This window comes from Pantherophis guttatus, chromosome 7 (genome assembly GCF_059756535.1).
Source record: "Pantherophis guttatus breed Tessera chromosome 7, ASM5975653v1, whole genome shotgun sequence".
NCBI classification, from domain to species: Eukaryota; Metazoa; Chordata; class Lepidosauria; order Squamata; family Colubridae; genus Pantherophis; species Pantherophis guttatus.
Genome location: NC_142069.1, coordinates 16927878 through 16944729, shown reverse-complemented (window position 1 = coordinate 16944729; position 16852 = coordinate 16927878). Strand labels below are relative to the sequence as shown.

The window sequence follows — 16852 nt, the reverse complement described above, 5'->3', positions numbered from 1 at the left end:
AAATAAGCAGCACACACTCGCATTTGTGTCAGAAGTACCTCAGACGCTTCTGGGTTGAAAGGATTAGCCGGGGACATCACTGGGGGATGCCCAGTTGGGGTCTCCTTTCAATTCCCCATTATTGTACCCACTGAAGTGGTACATTGGTCTAGGACTTGGTAAGGTATTATGTAAAGGACTCACAAATATATAAGTATGCCATCGTTCCATTTTGCAGGCACCTTAAAGAGATCCAGGAACTTCAGAGTCGTCAAAAGCTGGAGATTGAACTCCTTTACACAAGGTTGGGCAAAGTACCTCCAGCAGTAATCATCCCTCCTGCTGCTCCTCTCTCAGGCAGGAGAAGAAGACCTACTAAAGGAAAAAGCAGCAGGTCCAGTCGCAGCAGTTCCCAGGGTAATAAGAGTCCACAGATTTTGGGTAAGATTTGTAAAAATGTGGGAAACGTCGTACTTGGTGCAGTTGATTCGACACTGAGTCAAAGGAGTTTTCATTTTTGTATTGGTGGCCCGGGTTATGTCCATTTAATTTGCTACAGTTTCAATTTTGTTTCAGCCAAACCACTTTACATGTGCATGTATGTGCACGCACACGCACACACACACCAAACTTATTAATCACCCATCTCCCTCACGGAGGGACAGTTATTTTCTTACAATTGGCCACTTATTTTATCATACTTCAAGTAACTCACCTCCTTAACTTAGGTGTCTTGACTATCCAGAATTCTCAGTAAAGGCTTTGCTGAAGTAGCTCAACTGTACCTAACTCTTCCCCTACTTATTTCTGTGGTGTCTGTAGAGACCATGTGACTGAATTCAATTTTATGGCTGTTTTTACAGTGGTGGTTAAATCAACTGTGATCATTAAGCGAGTCACATAGTTGTTAAGCAAATCATGTGATCATAAATTTAACTTATCCAATGGGCAATTTTGCGAGCCCTATCCTAATTTACTATTATATGACAACTGGATGCTGCAACCAATCGTAAATGTGAGTCAGTTGCCAAATGCCCCAAATGTGACCATATAACCACAGAGTGCGGCAGCAGTAATAATTTCAAGGACAAGTTGTGAGTAGCTTTTTTTCCAAGTCCATCGTAACCTCAAACAGTTGTTAAGCAATCAGTCATAAATTGAGGACTATCTGTGGGTCCTTCAATCTCACTTTCTAGGTCTATGGGCTAGAGATTCACAACTCCTGATCTACGTAGTAAAAATGAGTCATGTCATGTGAAGACAACAATGGTGCTTTGTTAACCTTTTTTTAAAAAATTCCATTCAATCGTCTGATTCTCAGAGGCTGCATGGAAAGGTCCCTGCAGTTTTCTTGGCAAGGTTTTTTTACACTGAGAAAAATTGAATGGCCCAAGGTCACCTAGTTGCCTTTGTGCCTAAAGCGGGACTAGAATTCATGGTCTCCTTATTTCTAGCCTGATGTCTTAACACCAGTAACGACTAATCATATGTGAACACTTGAATGTTCATTTGCAACCATAACCTTCTAACTAGAGATCAATGGTTTCTCAACGAATTTTACTCTTGTAGTTTCAGCCTTAATTAATAGCTAATGCAAACCCCTATCTGTCATTAGAGATCATGACTGGATTTTAACACGACGTAGTAGGATTGGAAAGCAAAGGCTTCACTATGTTAACCAATGCCTTAACTTCTGCTCTCCTCTGTCCCTGCACAGGAAACCTGTCTGCTCAGAGTGCCCCTTCAGTTCTACCCCAGCAGCAGACCCTGCACCCTCCTGGTAGTGTCCCTGAAACAGGACAGAACCATCTGTTACAGCCACTGAAGCCATCTCCTTCTAGTGAAAATCTCTATTCAGCTTTTACTAGTGATGGGGCCATTTCTGTTCCAAGCCTTTCTGCACCAGGCCAAGGTAAACATTGTAGATGAGTATCAGTCGTATGGAGTTTCAGTGGGGCTTATCTGCCTGTGTCAGAGGATGACAAGATTCCTAGAGCCCGGCATACCCTGACAAATAAAATTTAAGAGAGATGATTGAGAGGTGAGGGTGGAGGAGTAAAACGTAAGGCAGATGGCTGCAAGGAAGGTTTAGCCAAAATAAGAGAGATCGACTTGTCCGTCCCACTATACTTGTTTGAAACCTAAGTTTTCTGGAAGATTTGTACAGTGTACTCTGATCATTGATTCCCCCCTTATAAATAAATGTACAGTTTCATTGTATAAACAGATCAGGCATGTGAAATAAGGATGAAATAAGGAAGAATGAAATGATGCAATGTAATAGTCAGGGCTCCTTCCAAACCATAGAAAGCAAGTCATTTGGAGCATACTGATTTAAACCTTACATATCTATCAAATTGCACAATATTATGTCTTAATGTGCCGTTGCTATAATATATATTACTTGTGGCATGCAGTTGGATTAAAATAGTTGTGTTCTGGTATCAGAAACAACATGGTATTGGAGACGTGATTATGTGGGGGTGGGGGTGGGGTGGGTGGGTGGGGAGAAAGATCCTGGTTTCCTGTGTCTTGTGTAAAGCTGTCAATTGGTTGAGGTTCTTTCTCCTGTGTCTTGCTAATGCATTTCACCAGTCCAGCCTAGAGTTCTCTAACATCTTGTAGTTGTGTTCTATCTCCTGTCCTTGTTCTTCGCCCCTTTTTTCTGTTTTTTGTTTTATCACAGGCTGTGTGAAGTTTAACTGTGCATCTGAGCGGGTGACATTCAAGCCTGGTGGCAGGAGGACCCGATTTCTGAGTACGCCCTGCTTGGCTCTTTGTGTGTAACACCTTTACTCCTTCCTCGTCTTTTTGTTTTTGGCTACTTGGATCTGTTATCACATGCTGTCCATTTACATCTGCCTTCTTGTATCTCTCTGACCTTAGGGCTTGGCTGAGAAGTGTAGCTTGCAGAAAACAGTGTTCTGAAATTGTTACCCTGCTGCTCAGCTAAAAGGTTCTGGTGGTAGTAGTGGTTTCATGTGATCCTTCAGATTACAAGGAGACAACCTTAGGATTCCTTACCTAGGCCTTTAAATTTCCCTGTAGTGTATATAGAAATAATGGCCAGGAATAAGATAATGCCAGACAGAGAGGTGCTTACCCCTTTCCTAGTGGACATGACAGCTGTGCTGAACATGAGAAACTAATTCACACAACTCTGAAGTGAACAAATTGTGGTTCATCTGTCTGGGCTTATTTTTGTCAACTCAGGCAAACAAGCATGCACAGGTATGAATATAGCACTGACTGAACACAATAGGAGTTCAGTAAGATTAGGGGGATATATCTGCCCCGGGAGAAATGGTACAAAGATTTTTCCATTGATGTGCTTCAGATCAAGAAGATAATTTCCCCTGAACATAATGTAGCCAACTACTCACAGTTCAGTTAGAAACTAGGGAAAACACCTGATCTACCATGATTACAAAAATTTAGGAAGGCTAGAGCTGATTTACAAGCTGCATAAAGATATGGCTAGTTTAATTTACAGGTATTACGATCCTATCTTCTCATCATATGAGTGATGTGTGGACAGATGTTCATGCATGGAATTGGGGCAAAAGTATTTCTTCCCTTGAATTGATTTTAGAGGAAAGTTTCCTCAATCAGTAATTGAATTTTATATGCCTTAGTTTCTGAGCCCGGACATGATCTGTTAAATGGTGATTTAGCCAAGACTGAAAAAAAGTTATTAATACTAAATTGCAGTAAAATAAAAATTTCAGAAAACAGTAGTTACTTTGAGGATAATTAATAGCAAGGATGTGGCTAATTCACATGTATAAATTGCTCCATGGGATTTTTGTCGGGAGTTTTTTGGTACATAAAATATTCTGTGAACTATGAGCCATGTGGGGGAAAGGTTTGGGGAGCCTAAAAATAATGGAAATGTATAATGCCTTCAGTTTGGCATCACTTGATTTCTGCTGTCCCCTAAAACTTGGCAATGCTTGTGGAAGCATGGCTTGGCTTTACTCAATTCTTAACAGATTTTCTGTTTTCCTGAGGCCTGTCTTTTTTGTCAATAGATTGTATAGGGGAAAAGGTCCTTAATAGCAAATACGAGGCTGATCACCTCTGTTGCAAATAACACATGTCTTTATACACTTGACGTAAAAGTAGAAAAGGTTCAACAGGTTCCTTCTTACTTTGGATGGCACTGACCTCCTAGGAAAAATGAAATTGACTACATTTATTTTATTTTATTTTAGAAAATATTGCCACCTACTCGCCCATGGCAACTCAAGGCGGCTTTCACACAAATATAAATCAGCCAATCATTGTATCAGTTACAATAAAAACAGCAAATAGCCCCTGGTGGGTTTATTTATTGTTACTCTTTTTGAAGTCGATTAAACATAAGAGGAAAAGTTAGAATATTGAATTCAGTTCAGATAATCGAAAAACTAATTGAAATTACCCTATATTATAAAAAAAAAAGCTCACTGCCGTAGTGTACTTGAGAAATTCTAAACAAGTATGTACTTAAATTGATCTATTGTAGCTCTTTCTCTACTTGAAAGTCGTCATGCTGTAAGGCCACTCAAGAATTAAAAGCAGTGTCATCAAGGGATGATAACCTGTTGTGTTTTCCTACTTTATCACCGGGTGCTTTATGCTATTTGCTAATACTGTGTTTCTCACTGTTTCTCTTTAACCAATTGCTTTCTCTTTGTGCTTTAGGGAAGATGGTGAAAAAAGTCTGTCCTTGCAACCAGCTCTGTAGTAATTATTTCATTTTTGGTTACCTCTGAATTCTGATTGCTAAACTATGTTGTTTTGTTCAAGGCCATACAGTTTAACCTCCCTGAATCTGTCTTAAGCACAGCATCTGTTCTTTATATGCCTTTGTTCCTTCTAATAATATGTATTTCTGCATTACTGCAGAAGTAGATCTAGGCACCCTGTTACTACTACAAAGAACGACTTTGATCATCACTTAATGATGTACTTCTTGGAGATTAATCATGAGGCTCTAGCATATATTGGCTCTAGTAATTTTCATATCATATTAGAAGGCACATTCCCTTTTTGAAAACAATTTGGTTGTAATAATTATGTCAAAAGGGGGTTTCTGCAAGCACTGATTCAGCTGCATATGACCAGTATGCTATCCATATCTTAAAGGACCACTAGCAAGCAAACAAAAGACCTCAGGGTGACCCTACAGCAAGGGTGTCAAACTCAAGGTCCGTGGGGTGCTTAAATCTGGCCCGCGAGGGCGGCCTGCAAATAGCAAAGGACTGGCCCATGGTGCCTCTGGCAGCCAAAATGGGGTGCGGGGGGCTTCTGTGCCCCGTTTTGGCTGGCAGTGTGCTGCAGGAGGCCTCTGTCCTGTCTCACCCTCCCCCAGCCGGCCCATGGAGGAGAACTAAAATGCTGATCAAGCCCTTGAAGAAATCCAGTTTGACACCCTGCCCTACAGCATAAGAAAAAGTGTCGGTACAAGTATTTCTCGACTTATGACCATTCATTTAGCAACCATTCAAAGTTACAATGAGACCGAAAAAAGTAACTTAGAACCGGTCCTTGCTCTTACCACCATCACAGCATCCACAAGGTCATATGGTCAAAATTTGGGTGCTCAACAACTGGCATATATTTATGATGATTGCAGAGTCCCGGATTCATGTGATCACCATCTGTGACCTTCCCAGCCAGCTTCAAGTCAATGAAGGAAACCATGTTCTCTTAATGATCGCCTGAGCCATTTAACAACTGCAATGATTCCCTTAATAAGCATGTCAAAAAAGGTTGCAAAATTGGGCGAGACTCACTTAGCAACCACCTTGTTTAGCAACAGAAATTCTGGTCCCAATTGTTATAATTTGAGGACTTCCTGTAGATGAAGTGAAGCACTTTGGCAGGGTTAAGAAGGAGAGAGATTCAAGAGGTGGAATGCAGTGATGTAGCCATGGAGGGAAAGAGCTCCATTTATTCTTTAAAGATAAGAGCCAAAATTCTGTAATATTTGCTGTGACTGAGCAAGATTGAGGGGAGGTTGTTTTTTTTTTTTTAATTGACACTGATCCACATTCTTGTCAGACTCTTCTTGATGGCTGCTTTAACAGATTAAAAATTGATTACTTTTAACAATTGAGGTCATTTTTTATATGGTATAAATCCTTCTTATTTAATTATCTTAGAGCGTTTCCGAGGCAATTGGGTGCATGCTGAGCAGCCAGTGAAAGTGAAAGATTAGTCACACCTGAGAATTCACGCCATCAACTTACCCCAATGTCTTGTAGGCACTACCTAGCAATGTATCTTTTATGGCCATCAGGAAGGGGCTGAAGAATATCTTCTAGTCCCTGCATGAAACTGATGACAATGCTTTTAGGCATGATGTGAAGGTGGTTTTCTTTTCTTCACTATTGTGTGTTACCTGTGCTGGTATGTGTCTGGCTGTTTTTCAATTAGACTTATGCCCGTGTTACAGCCTGCGTCTCTTATTGTATCAAATATTGTTCCTTGGCATGTTACACAGTAACAGTGATTCAATACTATATTCATTTCTCTCACCTGGGCAAAGGATTCTTTTTTTTTTTTTTCACTTTCTTGTTTGCATGTTTACCCCCTTCTGTCTGTTCAGTTTGGGGGAGACGGTTACCTCTTATGTCATCTTAGTTAGTCACCTTGCTTGCTTGTACAGTATTTCACAGTGCAGTAACACCTTGCCTCACTGTTACCACAAATAAGGACTTTTATTTCTCTGCTTGCATTTTTATCAGGTCTAGGGATCCAGAATCCAGTTATTACTGTCTGTAACCTTTAGCTATTAGTTTCTAAGCAACAGGATCCAGTTGCGATAATAATACGATGCCACAGAGACTAAGATTGTGCAGCAGTTTGAATCTGAAGGCAAAAGTTCTTAGGATTACATGGAGTCCTGCCCATAGAACATAGCAATCCCAGGAAAAGATGTTTGGCTATGGAATTGTAGGCATATGTAATCCATGCCATTCATTATGACACACACACAGAGTAGCATCCCAGTGTAAACCTGGCCTTTTTTGCTTGTAACCCCAACATTGGGTATAAGTGTGAAAGTTGCAAAGTTTAAGCTTAACACACATTGCCTGTTTTGTCACTTGTCAGTCTTGCCTCCCACTGAAGATGCATGTGGCTGCACACAAGTGTAACACGTATGCCCCTGCAAGCTCCAAAGCACCTCTTTGCTCTCAGATCCAAAGTGCTGCTCAAATTCTTCATGCCTTCCAGACTTTTTAAAATAAAACTTAGATTCCAGTACTTTTTTTAAACAGCAGTATTGGGAGTACTTTCATACTGTTCTGTTGTGCTTTGAAGTTTTCTTCACATGACTAGGGGTTATTTAGGATCAGTATGCTAATTGACTTATACTGCAAATTTTTCCACATTAGATGTCCTGTACAGACCTATACAGTGATCCTCCTGGGTTCAGATTCTGTTTTATAAATTGATGAACATATCTGTTTTGGTTATGGGTGATTTTTTTTTCATAGCACATTGAAGACTTGTGTTGACGCTTTTGCTATTCAGCTAACTATTACAAGCAATAATACTTTTCCAAATCATTTCAGCAGATTTGCCACTTGGAAAGCCTTTGGCATACACCCATGGATATATTGGAATTTTCTTTATTCTTATGATCTGATTCTAGCAAGTGCCATATTTTTTATTTTTTTTATTTTTTCCTTGTGCCTCTCTTTTTAGATGTATTGAGATCATTCTGTCCCATGGTATGAACCCTTTGGAACTAAATATGCAGGCTTCTCTGGAAGCCACCTCTCAGTTTGAAGCAAAGGAGATTGTTTGTCATATGTCATCTTTGGTGCTGGGATGTGAAGTCAGTGGGCTCTTAGTACAATTTTGTTTCATGATTACTGCCAGTAACACAAGTGTTTCTTTCCAGTAATGTGTTCTTGAGGTTTCAGATTGTCCATCTGCAGAACAGAGTGGTTATCCTGATGAATATACAATTTCTTGGTATTGAACTGAGTGGGTTGGCAAATGGGTTAACTGAGCATAATAGGTGCTTGTAGACAATTGGGAGAAAACTTCCCGGCAGCCTGGTTATTAATGCCCAATGTTAATCCACTTGTCTGTGGAAAACGGCAACTTTGCAGACCACCCACTGATTTGAAAAATAACATACAATTACATAATTAACTTAATAGCAGAAAAACTGCTAGCTGAGCTCTAAAATCCTTCCTTTTCATTATGTCCAAGTAGACTTCATATGCATGGCTTTTTAAATTTTTGCTCTTATTTTGCATTGTAACTCTTGATGGCCTCCAGGGAATTCTGTTTCAATCAAATTTAAATGATAGCTGCTTTCCTTTTTCTAGGGACCAGCAGTATAAACACTGTTGGAGGTACAGTAAACAACCAGGCACCCCAGTCTCAGCCCCCTGCCTCTAGTCGGAAAGGAACCTTTACTGATGATCTGCACAAACTAGTGGACAACTGGGCTCGTGACGCTATGAATCTGTCTGGCAAGAAAGGAGGCAAAGGACATGGCAATTACGAGGCAAGTTTAATATTTTGGTTTTTATTCTATTTATAACTGCGACTTTTTAGATTTCTATTAGTTTTATATTGGCTGGTTTTTTTTAATTGTTATGTGCCATCAACAATTCTTGTTGGGGAAGATTGAAGATAAATTTGATTGATTGATTGATTTCAATTAATTGATCAAATTTAAATAGCCATCCATCTTCCCCAAAGAGAATTTTGGTCACACAGCAAAAAGAACTGATGCAGGTGGACCAAGTCAGTCATAGAATGGACCTCACTTGATAAAAAGCGCCTACGAAAGAGACCTAAAACAAGACAGATCGATGACATAAGCAAGTATTGCTGGCCCAACTGGCAAAGGGAAGCTCAGTACTGTATTGGTTGGGAACATGCGGAAGAGGCCTTCATCCTGCAGTGGAGAGACAATGGCTAGGATGATGATGATGATAAAGAAGAAGAATTAATACTGCAATGGTGCTTAAAAGTTTGTGAACCCCTTTGAATATTCAATATTTCTGGATAAATATAACCTAAAACGTGATCTCATCTCCACCCAATTCCTAAAGCTAGATAATAAGAACTTAATTAAACAAATGAGTGAAAAACGTATTAATTTGATTATTTATTAAGGAAAATTATCCAAAACCACATATTTGTGTGAGGCAAAAGTACATGAACCTCTAGGATTATCAGTGCATTTGAAGGAGAAATTAAGAGCTAGGTGTTTCAATCCATGGGATGATAATTAAGTATTAACATGGGAATCCCTCCTTTATTTAAAGAATAAAGAATCAAAAGTCTGATCTTCAGTACAGAACGATGCAGAAGTGTGTCATGATTGGAAAAGATTAAAAAAAACCCTATTTCCAGAGAGTTTGGAGTCCACTGTCAGGCAGATTATGCACAAATAAAGGCAATTTGACAGCATTGTTGCCCTCCCCAGAAGAGATCAACCAAGATCGCACCAAGAGCAAAATATATAATATTCTGAGAGGTTTCAAGGGGTAACATCTAAGGAATCAAAGGCCTCTCTTGCATTTGCAAATGTCGGCCTTTGTGAGAACCACCATCATCAGGACAGCACTCAACACCAGTGGTGTGCATGGTGGGACTGCAAGGAAAAAGCCACTACTCTCTAAAAAGAACACTGCTGCCAGTCTACATTTTGTGAAAGACGATGCGAATAAGCCAGAAGGCTATTGGAACAAATGTTCCATGAACAGATGAGACCATAATGTAACTTGGCTTGAATGAAAAGTGTTATGTTTGGCGAAAGGCAAACACTGCATTCCAGCATAAGAACATTATCCCATCTGTGAAACAGGCGAGTGACAGGATTGTGATTTGGGTCCGCTTTGTTGCTTCTGGACCAGGACGGCTTGAGAGAAGCGTAAATTCTGAATTCTACTGGCAAATTCTACAGGAAAATGTCAGGGTATCTAGCTATGAAATGAAACTCAAGTGAAAGTGAGTCACGCAGCAAGACAGTGAGCCAAACCACACAAGTTGTAGGACCAAAGAATGGTTCTGTCAGGTTCCGTAAAGTATGGGGGGGAAAAAAACCCTCAGCACACAAAAGCAGTAACCAAGTTTGTTTATCCTGATATCAGTATTAACTGACCACCTTAAAGTGTTAAAGGAATCTTTGTTGGAGCTGACGCTCCGTGCTTTCCATCACCCTTTAAGCAGCATACAGCTCCACCCCAGTGCAATCACTCAATTATCCAATTAACCCATATCCTCCCTCTCCCTCCGCAATCCACCGCTCCGGTTCCGCGCTGCTCCGTCTTTCCTTAATGTGATGGATGATGAGAAATTGCCTCAGTGCATGCCTCTGAAGTCATCTAGCATGCGGCTAGGGAGTCGAAGTGAGAGGCATACCTCGAGACTGACGGCCCAGCAGAGCAGGCACAGAGGAAGGGTCATCGGCGAAAGCGTGCAGCAGCGGAACGGCGATCCTCACACAAATAGTGACCCCAAGTACCGTTGCAGGTCTGGAGCTGACAGGTTCAAGTAGAAGAAAGTTAAAGGTTTTGAAATGGCCAAGTCAAAAGTCCTGACCGTAATCCTATAGAAATATTGCAGAAAGACCTGAAGCATGCAGTTCATGCAAGGAAATCCACCAACATCCCTTAGTTGAAGCTGTTCTGTAAAAGAGGAACAGACTAAAATTCCTCCAGGCTGATTTGCAGGACTGATCAGCTGTTAGCAGAAATCGTTTTGTTGCAATTATTACTGACCAAGGAGGGCACACCAGTTACTGAAAGCAAAGTTTCATACACTTTTACCACATACAAATATTTAGCTTTGGATCATTTTCCCCAATAAATCAGTGAACAAATATGTTTTCGACTATGTAATGTGGTTCTTTTTGTGTAATTTTAGGACTTGTACAAATAAAGAGATTACATTTAGGTCGTATTTCTGCAGAAATGATGGAAATTCAAAAGGCTTCACCCACATTTAAGCAGCACTGCCTAAGTGCCTTAGTTACTTTTTGGGGTCATGCTTGGATAGAGTTGATGAAAGAAGTTTGTTTAGCAACTCTCGGGTAGCTTGATTTGGGATTGATTTCAGTTGTTTTTGTTTGTTTTAGGGTCCAGGAATGGCAAGGAAGTTCTCTGCACCAAGCCAACTCTGCATCTCGATGACGTCCTCTCTTGGTGCTACCCCTATCTCTGCAGCATCAGCTACCTCCCTAGGCCACTTCACCAAGGCCATGTGTCCCCCTCAGCCGTTTGGTTATCCAGCAGTGCCCTTTGTAGCCCCCTGGAGTGGGACGGGTGGTCCAGCACAGCAGCCTTTAAACCAGTTCCAGCCTGTAGGAACTGCCTCATTACAAAGCTTCAACATCAGCAACTTACAGAAATCTATCAGCAACCCCCCTGGCTCCAATCTGCGGACCACTTAGTGATTCCCAGCCACATTGCTGGGTAGACCTTTGGGCAGGAGTTGGGGCCTGAATTAACTGCTATGCTCTTTGTGCCCAAAAGGGATGGATGCCCCTCTCTAACCATTGCTCTCTGCACTCAGTAAGTAAAGCCCCCCTTTCGGAAGATGGGGAGAACGTGATCAGGATCCTCTAAGACGGCACATGCTTCCTCTAATTCTTGCATGTGGCAGAATGTATAGAGATGGAAATCACCATGCAAGTCAGCAGCCTCTGACTGTAAAATTCACATGACTTAAGAGGCTGGATCCTATGGGTTGGGAAGAAAGTTGTTAGCCTTCGCATGAATCTTGGTATTCCGTTTGCCTTGTTCGGAAGAACTAAGCCCAGGGGGAAAGCTGTCCATTTTTCCATCATCTTGTCTATTCTTTCCTTCAAAGCATCCCATCACAGTTCCTGAACGAGTGAGCACACAGATGGACATGCAGAATAGCCCATGCTTTGAGATAAGTCTTTCCTGCTTTCAGGAAAAGATATTAACAGCTTTGACAGCAGCATTAGAGCAATTTAAAATGTTTAGAAGAAAAAAATAATAATTAAAAGTTCCCTGCGGACATGTACTTACCATCAGTTTTGATGTGGAAACACTGTGATATATAAATGTTGTTGGACAACAGTAGTTTAAAAAAAAATGAGTGGAGTATAGAGGGTTAAACAGTCAAAAAAGAAAAAATGGGAAAAAAGCTAGCTATATCCTGATACTTATTGGAGACACTTTAACTTTTTTCCTTTTTATTTTCATTGTATTAGATAAATGTGAATGTATAATTGTATAAATTAATGTACTTGAATACTTGTCTGTTCTCCCAGTATGCTTGCTGGATATTTTAGTGCCTTGGACTTTTTATTGCTTCTGCAGTTAGCATCACCTGCCCGGCAGACTTTAGACAGACCGAGGGAAAGGAGAGAGGGAGGTTATTTTGGACATAGCCACTGAAATACCAAAGGCCTAAAACATTGGATGCTTATACTGTAACAGTGTCTAGAGTAGGTGTTGGAGGGGAGCTACTGCAGCTGTACGTTGAAAAGGTAAAGCTATAGAGAGGTGGGGGGAAAACCAGCAATGGATATTGGTGGAGGGTACAGAAATGATGACATGTTGTGTAACCAGAGTAAAGCTGGGCTGAATGTGAACAGAGAGAGGGTGGGTGGGGGAGGGAAAGGAAGGAGAAAGGCTTGTCTGAAAGGACGGCTCTTAAGGGCAGGCTGACTGAAAGCTACAAAGGGTTTTAGGAGGGTCAACATGTGTTCAGAAACTGGAGTTCATCACTCGGGGGAGCGTGAAAAGTCTCCTGGGGTTTGCTCTTCATTGTCTTTAATTCTACCTAGGAAGGGCAGAAACAGATATTCCATGTTGCGGGTTTCATTGCCAAGGACAGATACACTTGAAACACTCAGAATCAAAAAGAACTTTGTTTTTGTTAAACGTCTAAAGGACTTAAAACTTGGTACCAAGACTATAACTATGTTGCCTTCTAGTAGGTGTGCTGTATCGCCTACTTTCCACTCAAACTCGGTTTCTAACTTGACATACAGGTTCTCTATTCAAATGACATACTGCAACCAACTAGTATTACTCTGTATTGCTGCAGCAGGCTGTGAAGGGTCAAAGTACTTCTATTTTGTATTTGGGAGTAGCTTTACTGCTGGTCTAAAAGTTTGTATACTAAGTAAAAGAAAAATCTCTCCCCTTTCCCCACCAAAAAAAGTTCCTTTAAGGTTAGCAGGGAATTTGTTATTTCTGTACTTGTTCACGCTACCCTCAAACATATGCACAGGTTTGTCTTTCCATCCCTTTGTCTCAAGTTGAAGTTTAGAGTGGCTTTTGTCAGGAAGGGAGGCCTCGGCATGGTGGCTGGAAAGCGAAAGACGGGAGTCTATAAGGTAGTTGGGCTTCAACCCCTTTTGCGACTTTAAAGTCCCCATTGTGACGGAATATGGGGAAGCTGTGGCTTCCTACTGTTAATGGAGAAGCTTTTACTTTCTGAGTTTGTGGCCCATTCTTCAAAACAAGAAATGAATTAATATGCAGAAAGTATAAAGAATCAGTGATGAAAGGTGCCACTTCATGGTTAGAATTGGTCAGCTGAGTGTTGCACGAGGATGGTATTTTGGTTTAATATGTTTGAGGTTGGGTTTTTCACTTAGTTATGCAAATACTGGTTTTATTTACCATTGATTTCCCTCCTGTGGATTAAATAACTGAGGTCTAGAAGAATTAACTAATGCTACTGAACTGTTAAATTATTTTGTGTTAATATTACACTTTTGAGTACCTTTTTTTTCCACAAGATCTGTTCCTGAATTACAGATGTTTTCTTTACATTATTTAACAATGTACACTGTAAAAATAAAATAAAAGAAATTCAAACCTTGGGCTTCCCTGGCCGTAGTTAATGGTATGTTTTGCACTAAATCCAGGCATTGCGCTTCATGTACAATTGCGCTTTGTGCTGCAGTTTGTTACCTTCTTTGTAGATATTTAATGAAATCATTCAAATAAACCAAACCTGCTTTTGTTGAGCTGTGGTATTTCATTTTCAATTGGCATTTGCTTCTTTCAGTGCCCTGAAGCTTCACTGTCAAGTGAGCCCCTGCTGCTGTCAGCAACGGTTACAGGACAGATGGTTCATCCATTCTAAAGCCAGGGCTGAAATCTCTGGCCGGAAACCCATCTGGATAAGGCCAAGATGAAGAATGCTACGAAGCAGTTATTCGAGCTCAGAGAAGAACTGTGTCTCCAACCAATACTTGAAAGGCTTAGCTATATTGATGAGGGTTCTGTGATGATTATTTTTTTGGAGACTTCAACAGGCATTACAAACTTTGAAATCTATGATGTACGTGGAAGGACTGAGAAGTTGCATTGGTAAATTCATCATGTCTTAAACCAGTGTTTCTCAACCTTGGTAGCTTGAAGATGGGTGGACTTCAACTCCCAGAATCCCCCAGCCAGCGCTGCTGGCTGGGGGATTCTGGGAGTTGAAGTCCACCCATCTTCAAGCTACCAAGGTTGAGAAACACTGTCTTAAACTCTCACGGTTGGGAACAAAAATAGATATCTGAAAGTATCCACGTGTGCCAAACCATGCATGGCCAAGTTGAATTCACTTGTCAGTCTGTTCATGAAGATTCAGTGAACGGGAGGAAATTATTTCCAAGATTGGAAGTTTTGAATTTTGAAGTGTAATAACCGGCAGAGACATATCAATTAAAAACAAAAATAATTCTTCCCCATGTTGTCTCACCCATGTTTGCAACTCCCTTGAAATTCTCAGTTCCCTCCAAGTAAAGTTCATGGTTCTTCAAGATCTGTCCATCCCTGCAGCTTTATTCCAGAATTTTTAGGTCATACCAAAGAAGAATCTTCCTTTTTTTAAAACCTATCTTAGGGAAGTACTTGAAAAGCCTTTCTTGGAACATAGTCTCTGATTCTAAGACATAACCTCCCATTGAGGTATGAAAAAAAAAGAACCCTGTTTCGATACTAGACAATTAATAGAACAGCAGGCCTTAAAATTGAAGTGTTTATTCAGCTATTGAAAGGCGCTCTAATTTGCCCTGTATCTTTGATCTGTGAGCACATTTGGAATTTAACATGGTAGTTTTTTATTTTTATGGTTTACATGAACTAGTTTGCACTCTAGTACAGGGATCTTCAACCTTGGCAACTTTAAGACTCGTAGACTTTGCTGGCCGAGGAATTCTGGGAGTTGAAGTCAACAAGTCTTAAAGTTGCCAAGGTTGGAGACCCCTGCTCTAGTAAACTAGTCTTAGAGACTAGCAGGACAGAAGCTGCTATACCTCTAGGAAAAAAAAGTGTGTGTGATCACTGTGATTTTATAAATCTGCCGTTATATGGGAAATGTATGTAGAATTTTGAAAGCTACTTGCAATACAGGAAAGGATAAAGGGAATAAGAACACGGAGCTTTGTGCTTGAATTGATTAGAACTGAATAAGCTATTACAGGAGCTGTTTTAAGTACTGTAGACTTATAGCTGAAATCCTTTTATTATTATAGGAATGGAAAACAGTGGCCTGGGCTACAACTTAGTTCTAGTATAATACTCTGTTTCCCCCAAAATAAGACATCCCGATAATAAGCCCAACTGAGCTTTTGAGCGCATGGAAATAAGGCCAAGCGCTTATTTCAGGGTTAAAAAAAAAATACAAGACAGGGTCTTATTTTCGGGGAAACACCAGGGGTGAAATGCTCCCGGATCGGACCGGATCGCCCAATCCGGTAGCGATAGAGATGGGTGGTTCAGAGAACCGGTAGCAAAAATCCCTGCCCCCCCCCATTGCCCAGCTGAGTCACGCGATCATCAGAGGCTTTTTTAAAATTATTTTTAAAAGCATTTTTTCTACAACCTCTTTGGCCCAAAAAATGCTTTTAATAGTAAAAAAAAAAAAAAGCCTCTGTTGATTATGCAGCTCAGCTGGGATCGTCAGAGGCTTTTAAAAAAAAAAAAAGCCTCTGTGATCAGGCTACTCAGCTGGGATCGTCAGAGGCTTTTAAAAGCATTTTTTTTACAACCTCTTCAGCCGAAGAGGTGGTAGAAAAAATGGTTTTAAAAGTTAAAAAAAATAATTGGTGACACCCAGTCATATTACCCCACCACCACCAAGCCACGCCCACAGAACCGGTAGTAACAAATTTTACATTTCACCACTGGGAGACACGGTAGTGTACTCGAACTCCAACTTTTATCTGATACTTTTGTGATTACTGTATGGAATAGTTACTGCAGATCTTGCAATAGTCAAATTGGAAGAATTCCTAAAGATTTCTTTTAGCCAAGTAAACATTTCCGTAGTAATCTTGGCAACGAGGAGATGAAGGAAACAAGGCAGTTATACAAATGGCCTGTCACTTCCACTTGCTTTTAAAGAATGAAATCAACGTAACCATTTTTCCAATAGGAGCTACTGGACATCAGTCATATTTTTTGTGCTAACCCCTGCTTCAAGACTGGAAGTTGTTTCTTTTGCCAAAAACTTTCATTCTTTGTAACGTTGAGTCTTAGAATCTGGAATGTATTTCTTGATTTGCAGTTTAGCAACTTCCATCCGGGTAAAATATAGCACATTTTTCCACTTCCAAGTTCTCAGGGTTTCATAGACGTACCTATGTAGTTTTCTTGGCAACAGTACATTTTAAAAAAAAACCAAAACTTCTAGTTTAGTGTACAGCTCCTGCATTTCCAGACAATCAAATACTGAGCAGGTCCAATGTTGCTTAGCTTTTTAAAATCAGCTAAGGAGTATTTGCCTTTATCTCTTCTATTTTAAGTTGCATATCATAAAATACCGTTTTTCCCAAAAAATAAGACCCGGCCTTGTATTATGATTATTATTTTTTTTGCTAACAAAGGCAGCAGGTCTTATTTTCAGGGGGGGGGGCTTTCACTTGTGGCAG

General features: G+C 40.4%; 1 protein-coding gene across 14 annotated transcripts in view; it reads left to right on the top strand.

Annotated features, from left to right (window-relative positions):
- WNK1 (WNK lysine deficient protein kinase 1) overlaps positions 1 to 13954 on the top strand; it is a 131820-nt gene extending 117866 nt beyond the window's left edge. For 7 of the 14 annotated variants that reach the window (XM_087873689.1, XM_087873686.1, XM_087873684.1 and 4 more), the window contains 5 exons: positions 218 to 420; positions 1697 to 1891; positions 4666 to 4707; positions 8313 to 8494; positions 11078 to 13954. In XM_087873689.1, coding sequence (XP_087729815.1) covers positions 218 to 420; positions 1697 to 1891; positions 4666 to 4707; positions 8313 to 8494; positions 11078 to 11392 — 937 coding nt within the window. In that variant the 3' untranslated portion in view covers positions 11393 to 13954. Of the gene's footprint in view, positions 1 to 217; positions 421 to 1696; positions 1892 to 2665; positions 2759 to 4665; positions 4708 to 8312; positions 8495 to 11077 lie in introns of all 14 variants that reach the window. The other 7 variants (XM_087873690.1, XM_087873687.1, XM_087873685.1 and 4 more) reach the window with 2 other exon arrangements.
- Positions 13955 to 16852: the final 2898 nt, after the last annotated feature.